The 18,081-nt window shown below is 41.4% G+C and overlaps 1 protein-coding gene and 1 pseudogene across 3 annotated transcripts in view; one reads left to right on the top strand and one right to left on the bottom strand.

Moving 5' to 3' along the window:
• The window catches only part of ABCB1 (ATP binding cassette subfamily B member 1), a 128,851-nt gene that overhangs the window by 12,601 nt on the left and 98,169 nt on the right, over nt 1-18,081 (top strand). The window contains exons 1-2 of one of the 2 annotated variants that reach the window (XM_082846348.1): nt 13,778-13,892; nt 14,453-14,526. In XM_082846348.1, the coding sequence (XP_082702474.1) occupies nt 14,459-14,526 (68 nt within the window). In that variant the 5' untranslated portion in view covers nt 13,778-13,892; nt 14,453-14,458. Of the gene's footprint in view, nt 1-13,777; nt 13,893-14,452; nt 14,527-18,081 lie in introns of those variants that run through there. The other variant, XM_082846349.1, reaches the window with a different exon arrangement.
• On the bottom strand, nt 7,873-8,691 carry LOC309966304 (small ribosomal subunit protein uS5-like; annotated as a pseudogene). The gene has a single exon. The product of its transcript is annotated as a small ribosomal subunit protein uS5-like (transcript).

The raw sequence follows: 18,081 nt of genomic DNA, 5'->3' as shown, positions 1-18,081 counted from the left end.
CTAGAATGGATATGGAGAAACTAGGTAGGAAGCTTTCATAGTAGCCCAAGTAAGAGAGTACAGTGGTTATAATGGTTTGGACAAGGCTATTATCACTGTTGAGAAGAAAATGGATTCAATTCTGGCATAGAAAGTAAGGGAGACATGTGTGCGTGTGTGTGTGTGTGTGTGTGTGTGTGTTTGTGTGTGTGTGTGTGACAACGCTGACTCCTCCCCTCTCCCCAGGTTTCTGATACGAAGTAGATGGTGGTGCTGGGTACTCATATGCCCATCTGAAAGAGAAGCCAATCTGGGGACAGGATCAGTTCAGGGTTCAATGTGAGCTGAATTGAGCCACCCAGGTAGCAATTCTAAAGCATGATCTTTAGAAGTTACTGTCTTTAAGAGTAACAAAGATGATGGAGAGTGAGAAAAACTGGACTTAGGATAGCAAGAAGGCTCGCCTTTGACATGTGATGAGATGGTACTAGGATAATATGCTTGGCTTGGGTGAGCACTATTTGACTGTAAGGCATAGTAATCAATAAAATAAAAGGAACAAAGCTAGAGGTGATAGCAGAATATTAATTGCAAATTAAACTTCCAGTTCCTGGAAAAGAACACTGCAGTATGATGGCAATTAAAAGCAATACAGGGCTTCCCTGGTGGCGCGGTGGTTGAGAGTCCGCCTGCCGATGCAGGGGACACGGGTTCGTGCCCCGGTCCGGGAAGATCCCACATGCCGCGGAGCAGCTGGGCCCGTGAGCCATGGCCGCTGAGCCTGCGCGTCCGGAGCCTGTGCTCCACAGCGAGAGAGGCCACGGCAGTGAGAGGCCCGCGTACCGCAAAAAAAAAAAAAAAAAAAAAAAAGCAATACAATAGCTACAAGGTCATGGCATGCTATGTCAAGCAACAGAGAAAATACAGTCAAATGTTTGGCAGAATTACAGAATTCCTCACTAGGAAGGACTAACACAAGGGAAACCAACTAAAAGATAAGAATCAGAATTCATCAGTGTCTCAAGGAAATGTTATGCAATAAATTACAAGTTTTACAATTTCTTTTACACTAGTGTGGTTAGCATTATGTCCGCATTTTCTAATAATATTAGAAATGTTAATATCATTTAAGGTATTTTAATAGATAATTTAACTATGAATTACAACAAACATACAACTTGTAATGAGCAATATTTCTTTCATGCATTTTTAAGTATGCACAGTAAAATAAACCCTGGGCCTCAGTCGGCCAGCTTTAGAATCCCAGATAATTGGACTTCAGACAGTACTAAGGCACATAGATAGAGTGGGGACTTCCCTCATGGCTCAGTGGTTAAGAATCCGCCTGCCAATGCAGGGGACACGGGTTCGATCCCTGGTCTGGGAAGATCCCACATGCCGCGGAGCAGCTAAGCCTGTGTGCCACAACTACTGAGCCTGCACTCTAGAGCCCACGAGCCACAACTACTGAAGCCCGCAAGCCACAAGTACAGAAGCCCACACACCTAGAGCCCATGTTCTGCAACAAGAGAAGCCACCACAATGAGAAGCCCTTGCTCGACACAACTAGAAAAAGCTCACACACAGCATTGAAGACCCAATGCAAACAAACTAAATAAACAAATTAAAAAAAGAGTGTACTCTTGAACCTATAGCCCTTCTCCTGGGTCCTGAAAAATGATGATTAAAACAGGCAAGTCTATCTGAGACAGGCTGGGACCTGGGACCTGGGACCTGGGACCTGGGACACTTTGCTGCAGTGTTTGCACCTGGACAAACATCTTCTTGAGCAACAAAATACAAAGAAACTATAAGGGACTAAAAATAACTGCGTGCATGTGCAGTTGGGGCAAATTACAGAAAACATGATACAAAGAGACCAAAAACCCAGCTGCCACTTCGGAAGGGTCGGAAGCAAAAGCAGGGTATTGTACACAATGCCACGAAAGGGGTGGGCAAACTACCTAAGCCACCCCTCCGGCCCAACCCCTGGACCCATCCCTAGCCTCACCCCATGTAAGGAATCAACTCCCCCCACCTCGGGGAGCAAGCGAGGAAGCAAGGGAAGCTGTTACTTGTTTTCGCTCCCCTCTGCTGCAGCATGAGCTCCAATAAAGCCCCTCCTGAATTTCTTTGTTTCTTTTGTGTGTGTGTGTGTGTGTGTGTGTGCACTTGGGCTCTTCGTTTTGGTGTGCGGGCTTCTCTCTGGTTGTGACGCGCAGTTTTTTTCTCTCTCTAGTTGTGGCGCGCAGGCTCCAGGGCGCGTGGGCTCTGTAGTTTGTAGCATGTGGGCTCTTTCACTGATGCGCGCTTGAGCTCAGTAGTTGTGGCGCGTGGGCTTAGTTGCCCCTCAGCATGTGGGATCTTAGTTCCCTGACCAAGGACCGAACCCACATCCCCTGCCTTGTAAGAGGCGGATTCTTTACCACTGAACCACCAGGGAAGTCCCTGCTTGAATTTCTTGACGGGCCTCTTATCAATTTCTATTGATTAAGGAGGGCAAGAACCCTGGTCGGTAACATAACTGGTCAAGGACAAAAATAAAATCAAAGTGGGAGAAACTTCACACAAAGCTGAAGTAAAACAGCTAGAGTCTGATTGCACCTGTCCCACTAACACGTATCCCACACTAGCCAGTCTGAATCCTCACCGTTAGAATTCCCTTTCAGTGTGATAGAAAGAACAGCAAAGTCAGTGTCAGAAAACCTATGTTGTTAATGGCCCTCTTTCTGATTATATGGACTTCAGTCCAGTTCCTTAGCATTTCAGAGACTCAGTGTCATCAAAGACCTGCATAAGATGACCTCTAAATTCTCTTACAAGCCTAAACATCCATGAATGTAGAAAGAAACACTGGAGCGTGAAAATTACCCTACAGTAGAAACTATTTTATAGAAATAATTTTAAAAGCATTAATATTCAAGGATTCCCAAGATCTTAACTGCATCACTGAAAACCTTCCTCAGCTTCATCCTGTCTCGGTCACATGAGGTCATCCTATTTAAAATTCTAATCTTTCCCTGACCGGTACAGTCTCCTTCCTCGGCTCTGTTTTCCTCCAAGGCATTTTCCACCTTTTAACATACTAAATCACTCATTTTCTATGCTTTTGTTGATCTGTCTACCCCTCCACCAAATGTAAGTTTTACCTGGGAAGGGATTTTGTTGTTGTTCCTGGATGGATGCCAAGCACATTTAATACCACATGACATACAGAAGGTGCTCAGTTAATATTGTTGAATGGATGCACGAGTGAATTCTCCATACAAATGTAAAATGAAACATTTCCTAACTTAGGTTATAGCTGCAAAATCAGATCTAACCAACTACCGTCAGTCTATTAGCACCATGCTCCCTCCATGTGGAAGTATATTTTAAGTAGATTTGTCTTTCGAAATAATACAAAACCTTTCTGAAAAAATAAGTGAGTGAACATCAGCTTGTTGAACTGATTTGACCTTGTTCCCAGGAGAGAGTTCATTTAAGATCAGGCAAGTTCAAAGTCAATGAATCATAAAGTAATTACAAAACTAAAAAAGAAGTGACATTTTTTATGAACTCTGCAAGTTCAAAAACCATTTGAGGTAACATTATTATTGTGTTAGGAATTCCTCAGCACTGATGCCTGAGGGCAAAAGCTTTGGCTACAGAATAAGAAAATGATTAAATGGATATATACTAGGAGTGATTCAACCAAATAAGCACTGAACATTGAAGGGATTTACATTTAGGAATAATCTTCAGAACAAATTTGCTAAGCATACAAGAAAATTGGGCTCGTTACTTTATAGCTGTATTTTATTTTTAGCTGAAACTTCTCTCAAGGAAGTCACCTATTGGCCTACTAATAATGAGAATAACAGAAGTAAACGTTCAGAACTTAGACATCCAGGTACTAAGCTAACTGCTCTACATTCACTGTCTAATTTTAAAAATGAGGAACTTCTGTTGCAGTAAGAATAAATACATTGTCCAGTGTCAAATGACCTGTTTCTAAAACTTAAATTTATCAGCATAAGACAATATTTGATACTATTGAGGACATTCAAAGCATATGTGAGTAGAATCTGAAGACAAATCCCCCCCAAAGTTCAAACAATGTTATTTCTTGGCAGGCATCATTGAAATTGGTTCATAGTCTCCTTAGATACCTACTCTGAAGAGGATAGTGGTCATTTTAAATGCCAAAGTTCAGTTTTGTTTGTAAAAAACAAAAACAAAGCATCCGTCGTGTATACTAAAATTATGCTAACAATTTTCACCCCTGGAAACACACGTACACAACTTGAGGGACTCTGTGCTCCTTCCTCTTCCCATCACCAGCATCTAGCAAAGCCCCGGCCACACAATGCTCAATACAAATTTTAAGTAAAGAAAAGAAGACTCAAGAAAGGAATAGTTGTTCCAGTTACGTCTATCTTTATTTGTTTGGATATGTTTTTAAATGTCAAATAGGGACTTCCCTGGCAATCCAGTGGTTGGGACTCTGTGCTTCCATTGCTGGGGGCACGGGTTCGATCCCTGGTCGGGGAATTAGGATCCCGCATGCTGCGCAGTGCGGTCAAAAATTTTAAAAAAAACACCGAAAACAAAACAAAACAAAGTCAAATAATGCTGTTAATGGGGATTTCTCTAAGTCCATTCAACAGACAGAAATTGAGTACCTACTATCTGTACTGTGCTTTGTACTAGGCACTAGCTGTATGGCATAAAAAAATATTCAATATCCTGTGATAAGCCATAATGGAAAAGAATATATAAAAAAAGAATGTCTATATGTGTATAACTGAGTCACTTTGCTGTACAGCAGAAATTAACACACTGTAAATCAACTATACTTCAATTAAAAAAAAAAAGACACAAGATCCTACCCTCATGGAGCTCCACTCTTCAGGGGAATGACAATTAAGTCCCTAAATGGTCTTTCCTCCTTATTACCTTCCTCAGGTCAAGGTACATGGTGGTTAGTTGGGAAGAGTACCTCTAGGTCTTTGACCTTCTCCATGACACTTTGATGTTGATAGTGAAGCAGCAATTAGATAAAATGTAGCCATGTTACACAGAGTGGATGGCAAAACCAAAGCTAGTTATTTCAGTCTACAATATGTTTTCTTACCACTTAAAGAACTATCTCTCCGTTTTTACCTCTGTCTTTCTCCCTTGCCCCTTTCTCTCTTTCTTTAAAAACATTAAAGGAATTTTCAGAAATAGACATTTTTGAAGAAATGTAGAATATTGGGAGTTCTCCATGTTACTTGTTTTAGCCAGTTAATTTTGCCCTTCGCTAAATGTGGCCGTTTGCTCCTTAATAAACAGCAATCGTCCCCTGAAAGATGGATAACAATAGCTGGGGTCCTAGAACCTCTTCTTTACTCCCATCTCCACGCTTTACACAAAATACCACTTTTTCCATTGTAAAAATAATACACTTTTAGTATAGAAATTTGTAAAATACTGAAAAGTTTAAAGAAAAAAACTGACATAACTTTCATCACCATGAAACAACCATTCTTCACCTTTTTTTTTTTTTTGCGGTACGCGGGCCTCTCACTGCTGTGGCCTCTCCTGTTGCGGAGCACAGGCTCCGGACGCACAGGCCCAGCAGCCATGGCTCACAGGCCCAGCCGCTCCACGGCATGTGGGATCTTCCCGGACCGGGGCACGAACCCGTGTCCGCTGCATCGGCAGGCGGACTCTCAACCACTGCGCCACCACGGAAGCCCCCAGTCACTTAGTTTTAAATTAAGTCAATTCGTTGTCTTCTGATCACCATTTCACCCAAGTTAAGGCTGTTGCATCCATTGTTTAAACAATGTCAGGAAAAATAACTTCCTTAGAGAGCAATATACTCACATTAAGAACTTCTGTTTTAAGTGCATGCATGCATAGAAACAATCTGATGTAATCTAGCGTGAGTGCAGGTACAGTCATTCAATGTCCCCTGTCATTAAGATAGTCATACATCCTTTGTGCATGAAATGACTTACACACAAATGGGTGGAGAGTGTGTGGATCCTTGATTATTGTTGCCACAGCTGTCATTTGTCTTGCTCTTTGGACTGAAACTTCAGGTGTATTCTTTCTCTGGCTCAGGTCAATGGAGTACATCAACGTGAATTTGCATTCCTTTTTATAGACTAGTGAACCTTGATTTCGGGCTCAGATTGGCTAAATAGAAGAGATAAGAGAAATAGGGGAAATGAATTATTGGAGAGAGCAGGGAAAGAAAAACACAGGATTTACAACAAAAGAGTCATGGGAAGAAGAACCTCCTGAAGAATTAAAAATTCTCTTCTTAGGAGAAGAAGGAAAAGTAAGTGAAAGCATAATAGATAAAATGTAAGAGTGGCTTGAAAAGAAAATGAAGGGTTAAGGGAGCTAGGATATAAATGTTCATCTAAATATACAACCAGAGAGCCTTTATATTCTTCAGAATACATTTTTAGTCAATGCTTGTTGACTGACAGAAACACATATAACGGATTTTCTATTAATGGCAGAATTTAAAACTTCTGAAAATTCTACATTAAAGAAATGAAAATATTTATTAACACATTTACAGAAATTAAAAAGCAAGGAATTGGAATTAAGATTCATTTGTGAGTAGTTTAATAGGCTGTAAGATAAAGAGAACTAATGAAAGTAGCTAAAATACTGGTGGTTTCACATCTAATATCTAATATTTCAATGCACTGAGAGAAACTCACCACTTATGGGACTTATATGGCAAATACACTTTACATTTAAAATTGAATTGTCTGGAAGTGTTGGTGAGGATGTGGAGAAAAGGGAACCATTGTGTACTAATGGTTGGAATGTAAATTTATGGAAAACAGTATAGAGGTTCCTTAAAAAATTAAAAATAGAATTACCATATGGTCCCAGCAATTCCATTTCTGGGTATTTACCTGAAGAAACCAAAAACACTGGCTCAAAAAGATATATACATGCCCATGTTCCTTGCAGCGTTATTTACAATAGCCAGGATATGGAAACAACCTAAGTGTCCATTGAATAGATAAAGAAAATGTGGCATATATATATGGAACACAATATTATTCAGCCATAAAACAGAATGAAATCTTGCCATTTTTGACAACATGGATGACCTTGAGGGCAGTATGCTAAGTGAACTAAGTCAGACAGAGAAAGACAAATACTGGCTGATCTCACTTATATGTGGAATCTTAAAAACAAACAAAAAAACAAGCTCATAGATAGAGAGTAGATTGGTGGTAACCAGAGGCTGGGGGTGGGAGTGGGAAAAATGGGTGAAGGGAGTCAAAAGATACAAATTTTCAGTTATAAAATAAATAAGTCATGAAGATGTAATGTACAGCATGCTGACTATCGTCAATAATACTGTATTGCATATTTGAAAGTTACTAAGAGAGTAAAGCCTAAAAGTTCTTATTACAAGAAAAAAAAATCTGTAACTATACATAGTGACAGATGTTAACTAATTGTGGTGATCATTTCACAATATATACAAATATTGAATCATTATGTCATACACCTGAAATTAATACATGATGTGTATCAATTACATCTCAATAAAAAAAGATTGAGTTGCTTGGTAGATCTTTGCTTATTAGTTTTGCTTGACGTAGGATGAAAAGGTATGTTTCAGAAGAGGTTAATTTTTTTTTTTCTGGCTTCATTCACTTTATTCTTCTCATATAAAACTATGTGGTGGGGCTTCCCTGGTGGCACAGTGGTTGAGAGTCAGCCTGCCGATGCAGGGGACGCGGGTTTGTGCCCCGGTCCGGGAAGGTCCCACATGCCGCAGAGCGGCTGGGCCCGTGAGCCATGGCCGCTGAGCCTGCGCGTCCGGAGCCTGTGCTCCACACGGGAGAGGCCACAACAGTGAGAGGCCCGCGTACCGCAAAAAAAAAAAAAAGAAAACTATGTGGTGGCTATAGCTGGAGCCTGGGTCCTCTGCACGGAAATTCTGGTGTGGGTCTTTACAAGATGGTCAGTGAATTCCTGATATGGAGACTTGGTAAACACGATCTCTCTCCAGAGAACAGGAGTGAGATAACTGTAGGTCTTGGAAATGACATCAAAAAGTTGCTCAGGTGGTGGTGCAGCCCCTGGCAGAGGTGTAGTGGTCATCAATTGCGGCCATCATCAGTAGCTTCTTGGGCACAGGGGCTGAGACGATGTCAGTGCCCCTGGGGGCAGGGATGAAGCGCACCAGCACAGAGCAACAGTGGCCAGTCAGCTTGCCAGGGATGGTATGGGGCTTGCCAATCTTGTTCCCCCAGTAGCCTGGCCGCGTGGGGACGATGCGGAGCTTGGCCAAAATGATGAGCCCATGGAGGGCAGTGGCTACCTCCTTAGAGCACTTGACATCCAAACCGACGTGTCCGTTGTAATCCCCAGTGGCGTCAAATGCCTCAAACCTGGTCTTCTGGCCAGCACGGGTCTGCTTTTTTCAGGAATGATCTTCAAACCTCATCCTTGAGGCATGCCCTCCAGGAAAAAGTCGATGATCTCAGACTACTTGATGGGCAGAGAGAGGAGACAGATCTCCTCCAGGGACTCTATCTTCCTGTCCTTGACCAGGCGGCCCAGCTTGGTGACAGGGAGCCACTCCTTGTCTTCTGCTCTGCCTCCATGAGCTCTGTGGCCTCCTCGGAAGCCACCGTGGTCTCCCGTTCCAGGCCCCCTCCCCCCCACCTCGGGGCCCTTCCCCAGCACTGGCTTCATCTGCCGTCTGCTGTTTTTAAGGAGGAGAAGAACGAGGTCAATGCTACTTTGGATGGCAGATAGTTTCAAAGAAAATAAGGCAACTAGCCTGACAATGGTATTTATGATATCTCTGCCACAGGAAAAGCACTACATGAACTGCAGTACAAACAAAAAAACAATAAAACACACAATCCCAGTCTATCTGGGCCAGAAGAACTTGTATAAATAAAAGAATCTACAACTCCCTGAAGGCAGAATATAATGTTTACACTATCTGTCACTACAATTTAGCACAGTTTTTGGCTTATGGCAGACACTCAGTAAATGTTTGTGGAACAAATATTGACTGAACTGAGGCCCAGAATTATGAAGAAATATCCCAGTAAGTATAAGCATAATTTTTAAAAATTTAAGCAGCATAAAAATAAGACCCAAAAGCCTTTATATAATTTTATACTTAGTCCACATTTTTCTGAGTCAACCTGCTCATTCATTTTTTCTATTCCCTTAAAACATGTTTACTGAGCATTTATTATGTGCCACTGTTTCTAGGTTCTTCAAACAAAATAGCTTCTGACATCTGAGTAAAGACCTGAAAAAATGAAGAAATGAGTCATATGGTACAGCTAATTTAAGGGAGTCAAGACACGCAAAGGGGCTGCTTTCTAAGGGGTTTCACCAGAAATTAATGAGGCTCAAAGAGGAAGTATCTACTCCAGCTCTTTATTATCAGGAGTGGCTGGCAGTAATGTGAGATAGGAGTCAATGTCTTTAAAGTCAAAGACTGTGGCTTGGGCGTAGCTAGAACTACTACAAACGCCCGGAGGAAGAAGCATGCTTGGATGATCAAAGAACAGAAGGCTGATGAGACTGGAAGTGAATAACCCAGGAAAGAGTAAAAGGAGATGAGGTCAGAGGTGAGAGGGGGCTGATTCTTGGAGGGACTTATAGGCCATAGGAAGTACTTTGGATTTTACTCTCAGTGAGAGGGGAAACCATTGACTTCACCTACTCTTAACAATAGACCCTGGGGAGGGGAAGGTGGAGAGGGACTGTTAAAGAGGGTAAAGGTATTGGGCTTCCCTGGTGGCGCAGTGGTTGAGAGTCCGCCTGCCGATGTAGGGGACATGGGTTCGTGCCCTGGTCCGGAAAGATCCCACATGCCACGGAGCGGCTGGTCCCGTGAGCCATGGCCGCTGAGCCTGCGCGTCCAGAGCCTATGCTCCACAACGGGAGAGGCCACAACAGTGAGAAGCCTGTGTACCACAAAAAAAAAAAAAAAAAAAGAGGGTAAAGGTATTGAATTGTGCATTTTTGGGATTTCTTGAGTTTCTTTTCCTCGATTTACATCTTTGTTTTTATGGAGCACATTTTCCTGTTTCTTCTGAATCAACAGCACACGGGAGATGAAAACAAAATAGGGGTAAAGGTAGAAATAGAGACCATTTTTGAAGTTATTGCAATATTTGTGGTGACAGATGCTGGGGAAAGTGGCAATAAAGGTGTGAAATGATACTGTATTCACTCATTTTCTTTATTATTTAGGTACTGTTTTTTCCCCTCTTTTGCTCCTTTGAAAGTAACACGGAATAAATAAATGTAGGTACATACATGAGTGCCAAGGAAGGGCAAAAATAGACTGAGAAGGGATTTTATTACTAATATATAGAAATTGTTGGGTGTTTAACATATTTGAGGCACTGTACAAGCCTTTTAAATACACAAATCACTTAATTTTGCAATAACTCTATGAGGTACCACTACTATTTTCTTTTTACCAAAGAGGCAACTCAGGGACTGGAAAGTTAAGTAACCTGTTCAAACTTACACAGCAAAAACAGCAGAAGTAGTACTCGAATGTAAGTCCAGGTTGTTTGTGGAGTCAGGTACCAAAAAAGAAAATTGCTGTAAATTAATTTAAAGATTTACATGTGGAAAAGCACAGAGTGAAAGAAAGAGCAAATCATCTGAGAGGTGAGTTGGGCTGAAATGGAGTGAACACCCATGGATGTGTTGGGGGCAAGGGCGAGAGTGTATGGAAGTGAGGTGAATGAAGATAGAGAGAGAGAGAGTGTGCTGCCAATGCAGGGGACACGGGTTCGTGCCCCGTTCCGGGAAGATCCCACATGCCGCGGAGCGGCTGGGCCCGTGAGCCATGGCCGCTGAGCCTGCGCGTCCGGATCCAGCGCGTCCGGATCCTGTGCTCCGCGATGGGAGAGGCCACAGCAGTGAGAGCCCCGCATACCGCAAAAACAAACAAACAAACAAACAAACAAAAGCCAAGGGGAAACTCTCAGATATGATATAGTTCAGATTAAGGAGCCGTTGCAGGATTTCTAAGATGGAGTCATAAGATACAAATGTTTCACAGGGTGGGGTGGGAGGCTCGAAAAGGCAGTGTATGAGGCTGTACTATAGTAATGTACCATGGTGTAGGAGTGGTTAAGAGTGTATTTATGAGTGCTGGGAGCTGGACTGCTTTCAAGTCCTGGGTCAGCTGCTTACCAGCTGTGTGACTTTGGGCACACAATGTCAACCTCAGTTTCTTTCACTGTAAAATGTTAGTAACAATAATAGTACATACGTCAGAGGATAATTGTGGGGATTAAATGAGTTAATCTCTTTCAAGTGCTTGGGAAAATTCCTAGTACACGGCCAGTGCTTACTCAAGGTTAGTTATTATTATTCCCACAGGTACGTACAGAATAGACCGCAGCAGGGATGCAAATCTTGAGTGTTGGGAGAGTACAGACAAGTTGGTGAAAGGACTACTTGCCAGTGGAGGGCAGGAAGGTACAGAATTATGGGGAAGCACACTTCAAAAAGGAAAAATAGCTGCTTGTGTGAAGGTGTGTGAGTCAAGACTTGCAAAGGGGCTGCTTTCTAAGGGGTTTCACCTGAAATTAATGAGGCTCATAGAGGCAGTGCCTAGTCCAGCTGTTTGATATTACCAGGAGTGGCTGGCAGTAATGTGAGACAGGAGTCAAAGTCTTTAAAGTCCAGGCCTATGGCTTGGGAGTAGCTGGAACTGTCCACTGTTTTAGGTCCATTGTATTTTATGTCCATATCTTCATGTCGGTGGAGCAAAGCAACTAAAATATATACATAACATATATATATAGTAGAAAGACAGAGCTTTACTAAAAATTCTCTGGGCTATTATGATCCTTAAACTATGTATGTCCTTGATAGAGATTTTCACTTGAAGCTCAAGCCTGTAGAAATAGTGCAGTCGCATAATATATGTAATACTTAAAAAAAATCCTGTTAGCCATAAAAAAAACAATGAAATAATGCCATTTGCAGCAACATGGATGGACCTAGAGATTATCATACTAAGTGAAGTAAGTCAGACAAAGACAAATGTCATATCACTTTTATGTAGAGTCTAAAAAAATGATACAAGTGAACTTATTTACAAAACAGAAATAGACTCACAGACATAGAAAACAAACTTATACTTACCAAGGGGGAAGGGGGGAGAGATAAACTAGGAGTTTGGGATTAACATACACACTGTTATATATAAACTAAACAATGAAGACCTACTGTATAGCACAGGGAGGTATATTCTACATCTTGTAATAACCTATAATGGAAAAGAATCTGAAAAAGAATATATATATGTAACTGTAACGGAATCACTTTACTGTACACCTGAAACTAACACAACATTGTAAATCAACTATACTTGAATTAAAAAAAAATCCTGCATTGTTTTAGGGAGGATTTAGGGGGCATTTATTTTCAAGGGTACAAAATATATAACAAGATCACATAAACTAAAGGTGGGACAAGGTAAAACAGAACTGGAAACAAAGAGCAGAGGCATGAATCAGATTAAAAACACGTGGGAGAAAGAGGAACTCTTCATACATTTGCCCCAGGTGGAACACAGGGTTAGTGTTACACCTTTAAATAGTTGGGCCAATGCTGTACACATACATATACAATTAGAACACAGAGAAAATGAGTGGCTTGTTAGAGGGTCTAATTAACAGTTGGTAAAGAAAGAAACCTTATCGCATGGCTAAGAAAAAAAAATCAAGGCAAGGAAAATCTAGAATAAAGGATGGAAAGAAAATTATGGCTTTGAAGTATGAGTTACTTAAAGTGCGGAAAATACACTATGCAGTAAAAAATAAAGGGATTTTCATCTTTTACACTTTTGCAGCGAGCTGAGAGTAACTCCTGTAACTTGGAGACCGCAGACAAAAAGTTACAACATCCATTTCCCCTGGGTTGATAAGTATGTAAAGCTCCGATGTGAGTTAACGCTGCTTTATGAATTTGAATTGTGAAGATTGCACTTTTCAACAACTTGAGGAAAAGAGAGGACCAGAAAAAAACTGTAAATGGTAACAGTAAATATGGAATTAAATTACCACTAACGTAATATGCTAAAATACACGAAACTTTAAGAATCCGAATTAAAATATAAGAGTTTTAAAACGCCTTGAGAAAAACATGGGCATTCCCCTGATGGCTACAATCCGAAAAGATTACATTCTTTTAATTACATTTCCACCCTGAAATGTCCGTTTCGACTTATATGATTTTTTAAAAAAGTCTTCCTACTTCTTTCTATTTCTCTTCAAATAAAACATGAACAGATACACCTTAGAAACTGTCTAACATACTGAAGAAAGACCTGCAGAAAAATTTCACCTGGCCTTTTTAAAGGTGCTGCTTGGAAGGGAATTTTAACTCGTTTTAACTACAGAATGGGCAGTAGTATCTACTCGAGCCACCAGGAGCGAATTGTATATTCACATTTATATCTATCTATCTACACATACTTCGGTGGATATGAAGACTTGTTTGGAATTGTACAGACAGGACCCTATGAATGTGCAAGTCCTTGATGAGTCAGCTGATAAGCGTTCCTCTACTCGTCCTTTTGCTGAGGGGCAACAGAAGCGAGGACATTCCTCTAGCAATTCCAACCAGTTTCGTAACTTGCCGAGCAATCTGCGTTCAATCGAGCGGTCCCGAGCGGGTCCGGCTGATTGGCTGGGGAGCGGAGCACTAGGGTGTGGTCTGCGCGCTCCCTCCTCGCTCCCTTAGCCACGGGAAGCCCGTGCGCATTCGCGTGGCGGCTGCTTTAGGCTCGGCGGCGGCGGCCGTTGCTCGCATCCGCCGTCGCGACTTTCCGCTGGAGTCTGAGTCTCTTCTTCCAAGATTCACGTCTTAGTGGACGTTCCAAGAGAAAGCCCGAGGTAGGGAAGCGCGAGGCTGGGGACTAGAGGGAGACGGTTCGCGGGAAGGGTGCGCTCTCCAATTTCTTGAGCTTGGTCCCTGTGGGAAGAGGGCTTCGGAGGAGAGGGAGGGGGAGATTCCACTTGGCAAGTCCAAGGGGACCAAGTGAGGTGAGACTTATTCTCAGTCGGGGAGCTCCTGGGGCACCCCAGCCCCTAGTTTTCGGTGCTAGCCACGCGTCCTGGAGTTTGCTGCCCAGAGCCCGCAGAGACAGCGCGGTGTCGGAAGCCGGGCTCCGAGCCTGCGGGCTGGTGGACGGCGAGGCGAACCACCGGGAGGCAGAGCCGCAGTGGAGGCGGGCGAAGTCCGGGCCGCGCCGCACCCCTGCAACTCTGCTCGCCTGCGGAGGCTGGATGCTGGGCGCGGAGGCAAGTTCTGCGGGGACCATCGCGCCTGCGAGCGGCTGGAGCATCAGGGCGAGCGCTCCGCCCTTCGGTTCCTCGCGCGGGGCTCAAGTTCAGCCTCACCTCTGCCTTCCGCGGATCTTGCGTTTGGCTAATCCGTTGTGGTTTCTCCTCAGGTCGCGATGGATCTTGAAGAAGGCCGCAGTGGAAGTGCAGGGGGGGAGAACTTCTTGAAAAAGGACAAGAAAAGGTAGTCTGTTTCATTTTCAAACTTTACATGGCTTGAGAGATTTGGGAAATTTGTTTCTAGCCTTCAGCACTGAAATAAATGATCAGCTGCTGCTGCTGCTGCTGATGTTTATCTTAAACGTAAGCAGCTGCAAAAGTTCGCTGGCTGAGTTGGGCACAGCGTTTGCATGGTGAGCTTCTACCTCAGCTTTCTGGTCCCATACAGGCCAGTGCTCATTTTCTTTTCGGTGTTTTATAACCTGCTTTACAAGTGATGTTGGTCGCCGACGAGCCTGAACCATGTGCTTCTTGTGTTCTGCTTTGTGGTCCTTCGTTCCTTCTGGTAAAACAGTCACATAAACATTGCATGTGTGTGGCATGGCAGATGGGACAGAAGGCCACAACTGCATTTAAGCATTTTTTTAATTTTAAGGCAATGAATAGCTGACCCTTGTAGAAGAAATTGAGAGGAGTGTACTACCAAAGAAGTTACTAGAATGGTGTGAAATTATCCTGATTATATATAGAGTTGGTACTGTAACCACATAGGGAAGATAACTATCTTAAGTGAATTTTGATCACAGTGCAGTGTCTGTACATGAAATTTAAAATTTTGCTCAATAAGCTTTTTGTTAGTAATAAATTGTAAAATAAAACAATTTAGTAAATATATTAATATTACTAGAAACCAAGCTTTTCAGTGTAAAAGAAAAGGAATACAAATGTGGTCATTAAATAAGCTTTTTAAAAACAATGTTAAATTTGAATTAGAAACTTCAGTGTGATTTCATCATTTTTTTAAATAGTTCAGTTTCTGTCCACTGAAAGGAATAGTGGCAAATTGCACACTTAGTGTCAGATCTTGGTTTCTCAATATCGTTCATTACAAAAAGAATCTGCGCCCCATAGAGAAAGGGCTAATACCAATTGAGTCTGAGCCTGGAGTAGCTTTGTAGTACCTGAAAACAGTTAGTGGAGTTCAGGGCGGTTGTCAAAAAGGACACAGGTGCTGGCTTGAAGGGGCTTCCACTAGCCGAATCTGGGACAGTTTGAGCGTCAAAAAGAATAATGACTGTACTCGACTGTGAAATACTGAATAAATGAATTCTTAATAAAATTATGAGAGGAGGAGGAAAACTAAGGGTGAGACAAGTAGAGAGAGAGAGAGAGAGAGAGAGAAACTTCTTTACAGAAAAATGCCAGCTATCATATTGAAACCTGCATTGTTATAGTTGATTCGGGCAAGGATTGTTAATGGATCCTAAAGCACTCAGAGAAAGGCTGAATCTAAGAATTAGCCACAATTCTTAATTGGAAAAAGGAAAGTGTGGTTTTCCAGTGGAGAGATTTTGCAGTTAGGAACCTTAACCAAATGATCAGACCTGGCCTGGCTCATGGTGGAACAGACTTTAGTGACACGGCACCACCACGAAGTAGGTTTGCAAATCATTCAGTGAATCCAATCAAGCTTCCAGACTAATGCTGTCCAATAGAAATATAATGTGAACCACATTTGTAATTATTAAGTTTCTAATAGCAACATTTAAAAAGTAAAAAGAAACAGGTGAAATTAACTTTGAAAATGTATTTTAGGGATCCAAGTATATACAAAATATTATCATTTATACATGTAAACAGAATTATTAACAAGAGGGTTTACATTCTCTTTGTCATACTAAGTCCTCAAATCTGGGTATTTCATACTTACTGCACGTCTCAGTTTGGACTAAGTCTGAAACAGCCATATCCAAGATGTGGGACATTTTATAAGACATCTGTTTTTGTTCCTATAAAAAGTCAATGTTTGGCGGGGGTAGGTGGGGAGGAGGACTTCTAGATTTAAAAGAGAGACTAAAGAGACAATACCACCAAATGTGATGTGTGAGCCTTTATTACATCAGTTCCAAAAAAGGAAAAACCTATAGAAAACATTCTTGGAAATTTTCAATGTGGATTGGATATGAGATGGTATCAAATTGCTGTTAATTTTATTATATGTGATAATGGTAGGAAAATGTATGACGTGCCATGATGTTTGCAGCTTACTTTCAAATAGTTCAGCAAAATTTTAACAGTTATAATATATATTTTGTTATGCAGATAAAGAAAATATGGTCAAAATGTTCACAGTTGTTGAATCTAGGTGAATTTTTTATGGGTAGTCTTATTACTGTTCTTTAGATTTTTTTGTTTATTTGAAAACTTGCATAATAAAAAACTCCCAAATAAACAAAAAGAAAATAGATTACAAAGAGTGGAAGGTAGATATTTCCTGTTTTGTTTTTGACTTTTAAACTTGGTACCTTAAACAACTACGTATTTTTGACACAAACACTTAGGGGTATTGGAGTAAGAAGTATTAAGGGTATGTGGAAGGAAATGATAAAGACATTTGACAGGTTGGTGGTTTCCAGAGGTGGAGGAAAGGGGGGCAAAATGGGTGAAGGGAGTCAAAAGGTACAAGTTTCCAGTTATAATATAAGTCATGGGGACGTAATGTACAGCGTGGCAACTATAGTTAATAATACTATATTGCATATTTGAAAGTTGCTAAGAGAGAAGATCTTAAAAGTTCTCATCACAAGGAAAAATATTCTATGACTCTGTATGATGACAGATGTTAACGAGACTTAACTGTGGCGATCATTTCACAATATATGCAAATATCAAATCATTCAGATTTGTTACAGATCATACAGATTTAGGTGAACTGTGCAAGTAGAACCTGGAAGACTGCTGAACCAGTTAAGTCTTGCAGTGCACACTTTATAATTCAGGCGTAACACACCAGACAATTTGTGCACCTGAAACTAATACAATGTTGTATGTCAGTTATACCTCCACTTTTGAAAAAGATGTTCAATAAATATTTGTGGGACATTTACTTATATTCTTCAAAAAATAAAATAGAGTCCATATTTTGAAAAACAGAAAAAAGATTCGTTTGAGCCTGCACATACCTTCATTTTATTGCTGATTCTTATCATGGCCTATAGACTTTTTTTTTCAAACTAGAAATTTTTTTTTTTCTTTTTTGCGGTACGCAGGCCTCTCACTGTTGTGGCCTCTCCCGGTGCGGAGCACAGGCTCCGGACGCGCAGGCTCAGCGGCCATGGCTCACGGGCCCAGCCGCTCCACGGCATGTGGGATCCTCCCGGAGCAGGGCACGAACCCGTGTCCCCTGCATCGGCAGGCGGACTCTCAACCCCTGCGCCACCAGGGAAGCCCTAGAAATTGTTTTTTTTGGTTAAGTAGCTCTTATTAAATTGTGCTCACCATTACTGATTTTAATCTGTTCTTAATAAAACTATATATTTAGATATATATATAGTCTATTGAGTTTAGAGCAGTTTTATTGAGATATAATTGACCTACAACACCATGTAAGTTTAAAGTGTACAGCGTATGGTTTGGCTTATAAATATAGTGAAATATTACCACAACAAGTTTTGCTAACGTCCATCATCTCATATAGATAAAAGAAAAATTTTTTCTTATTGTGATGAGAACGTTTAGGATCTACTCAACTTATATATATATGTGTATATATATATCATACAGCAGTGTTAACTGTAAT

This window comes from Leucopleurus acutus (assembly GCF_964270905.1).
Source record: "Leucopleurus acutus genome assembly, chromosome: 9".
Taxonomy (NCBI): domain Eukaryota; kingdom Metazoa; phylum Chordata; class Mammalia; order Artiodactyla; family Delphinidae; genus Leucopleurus; species Leucopleurus acutus.
Note: the sequence above shows the minus strand (reverse complement) of the source record. Positions and strands in the feature narration are given on the sequence as shown.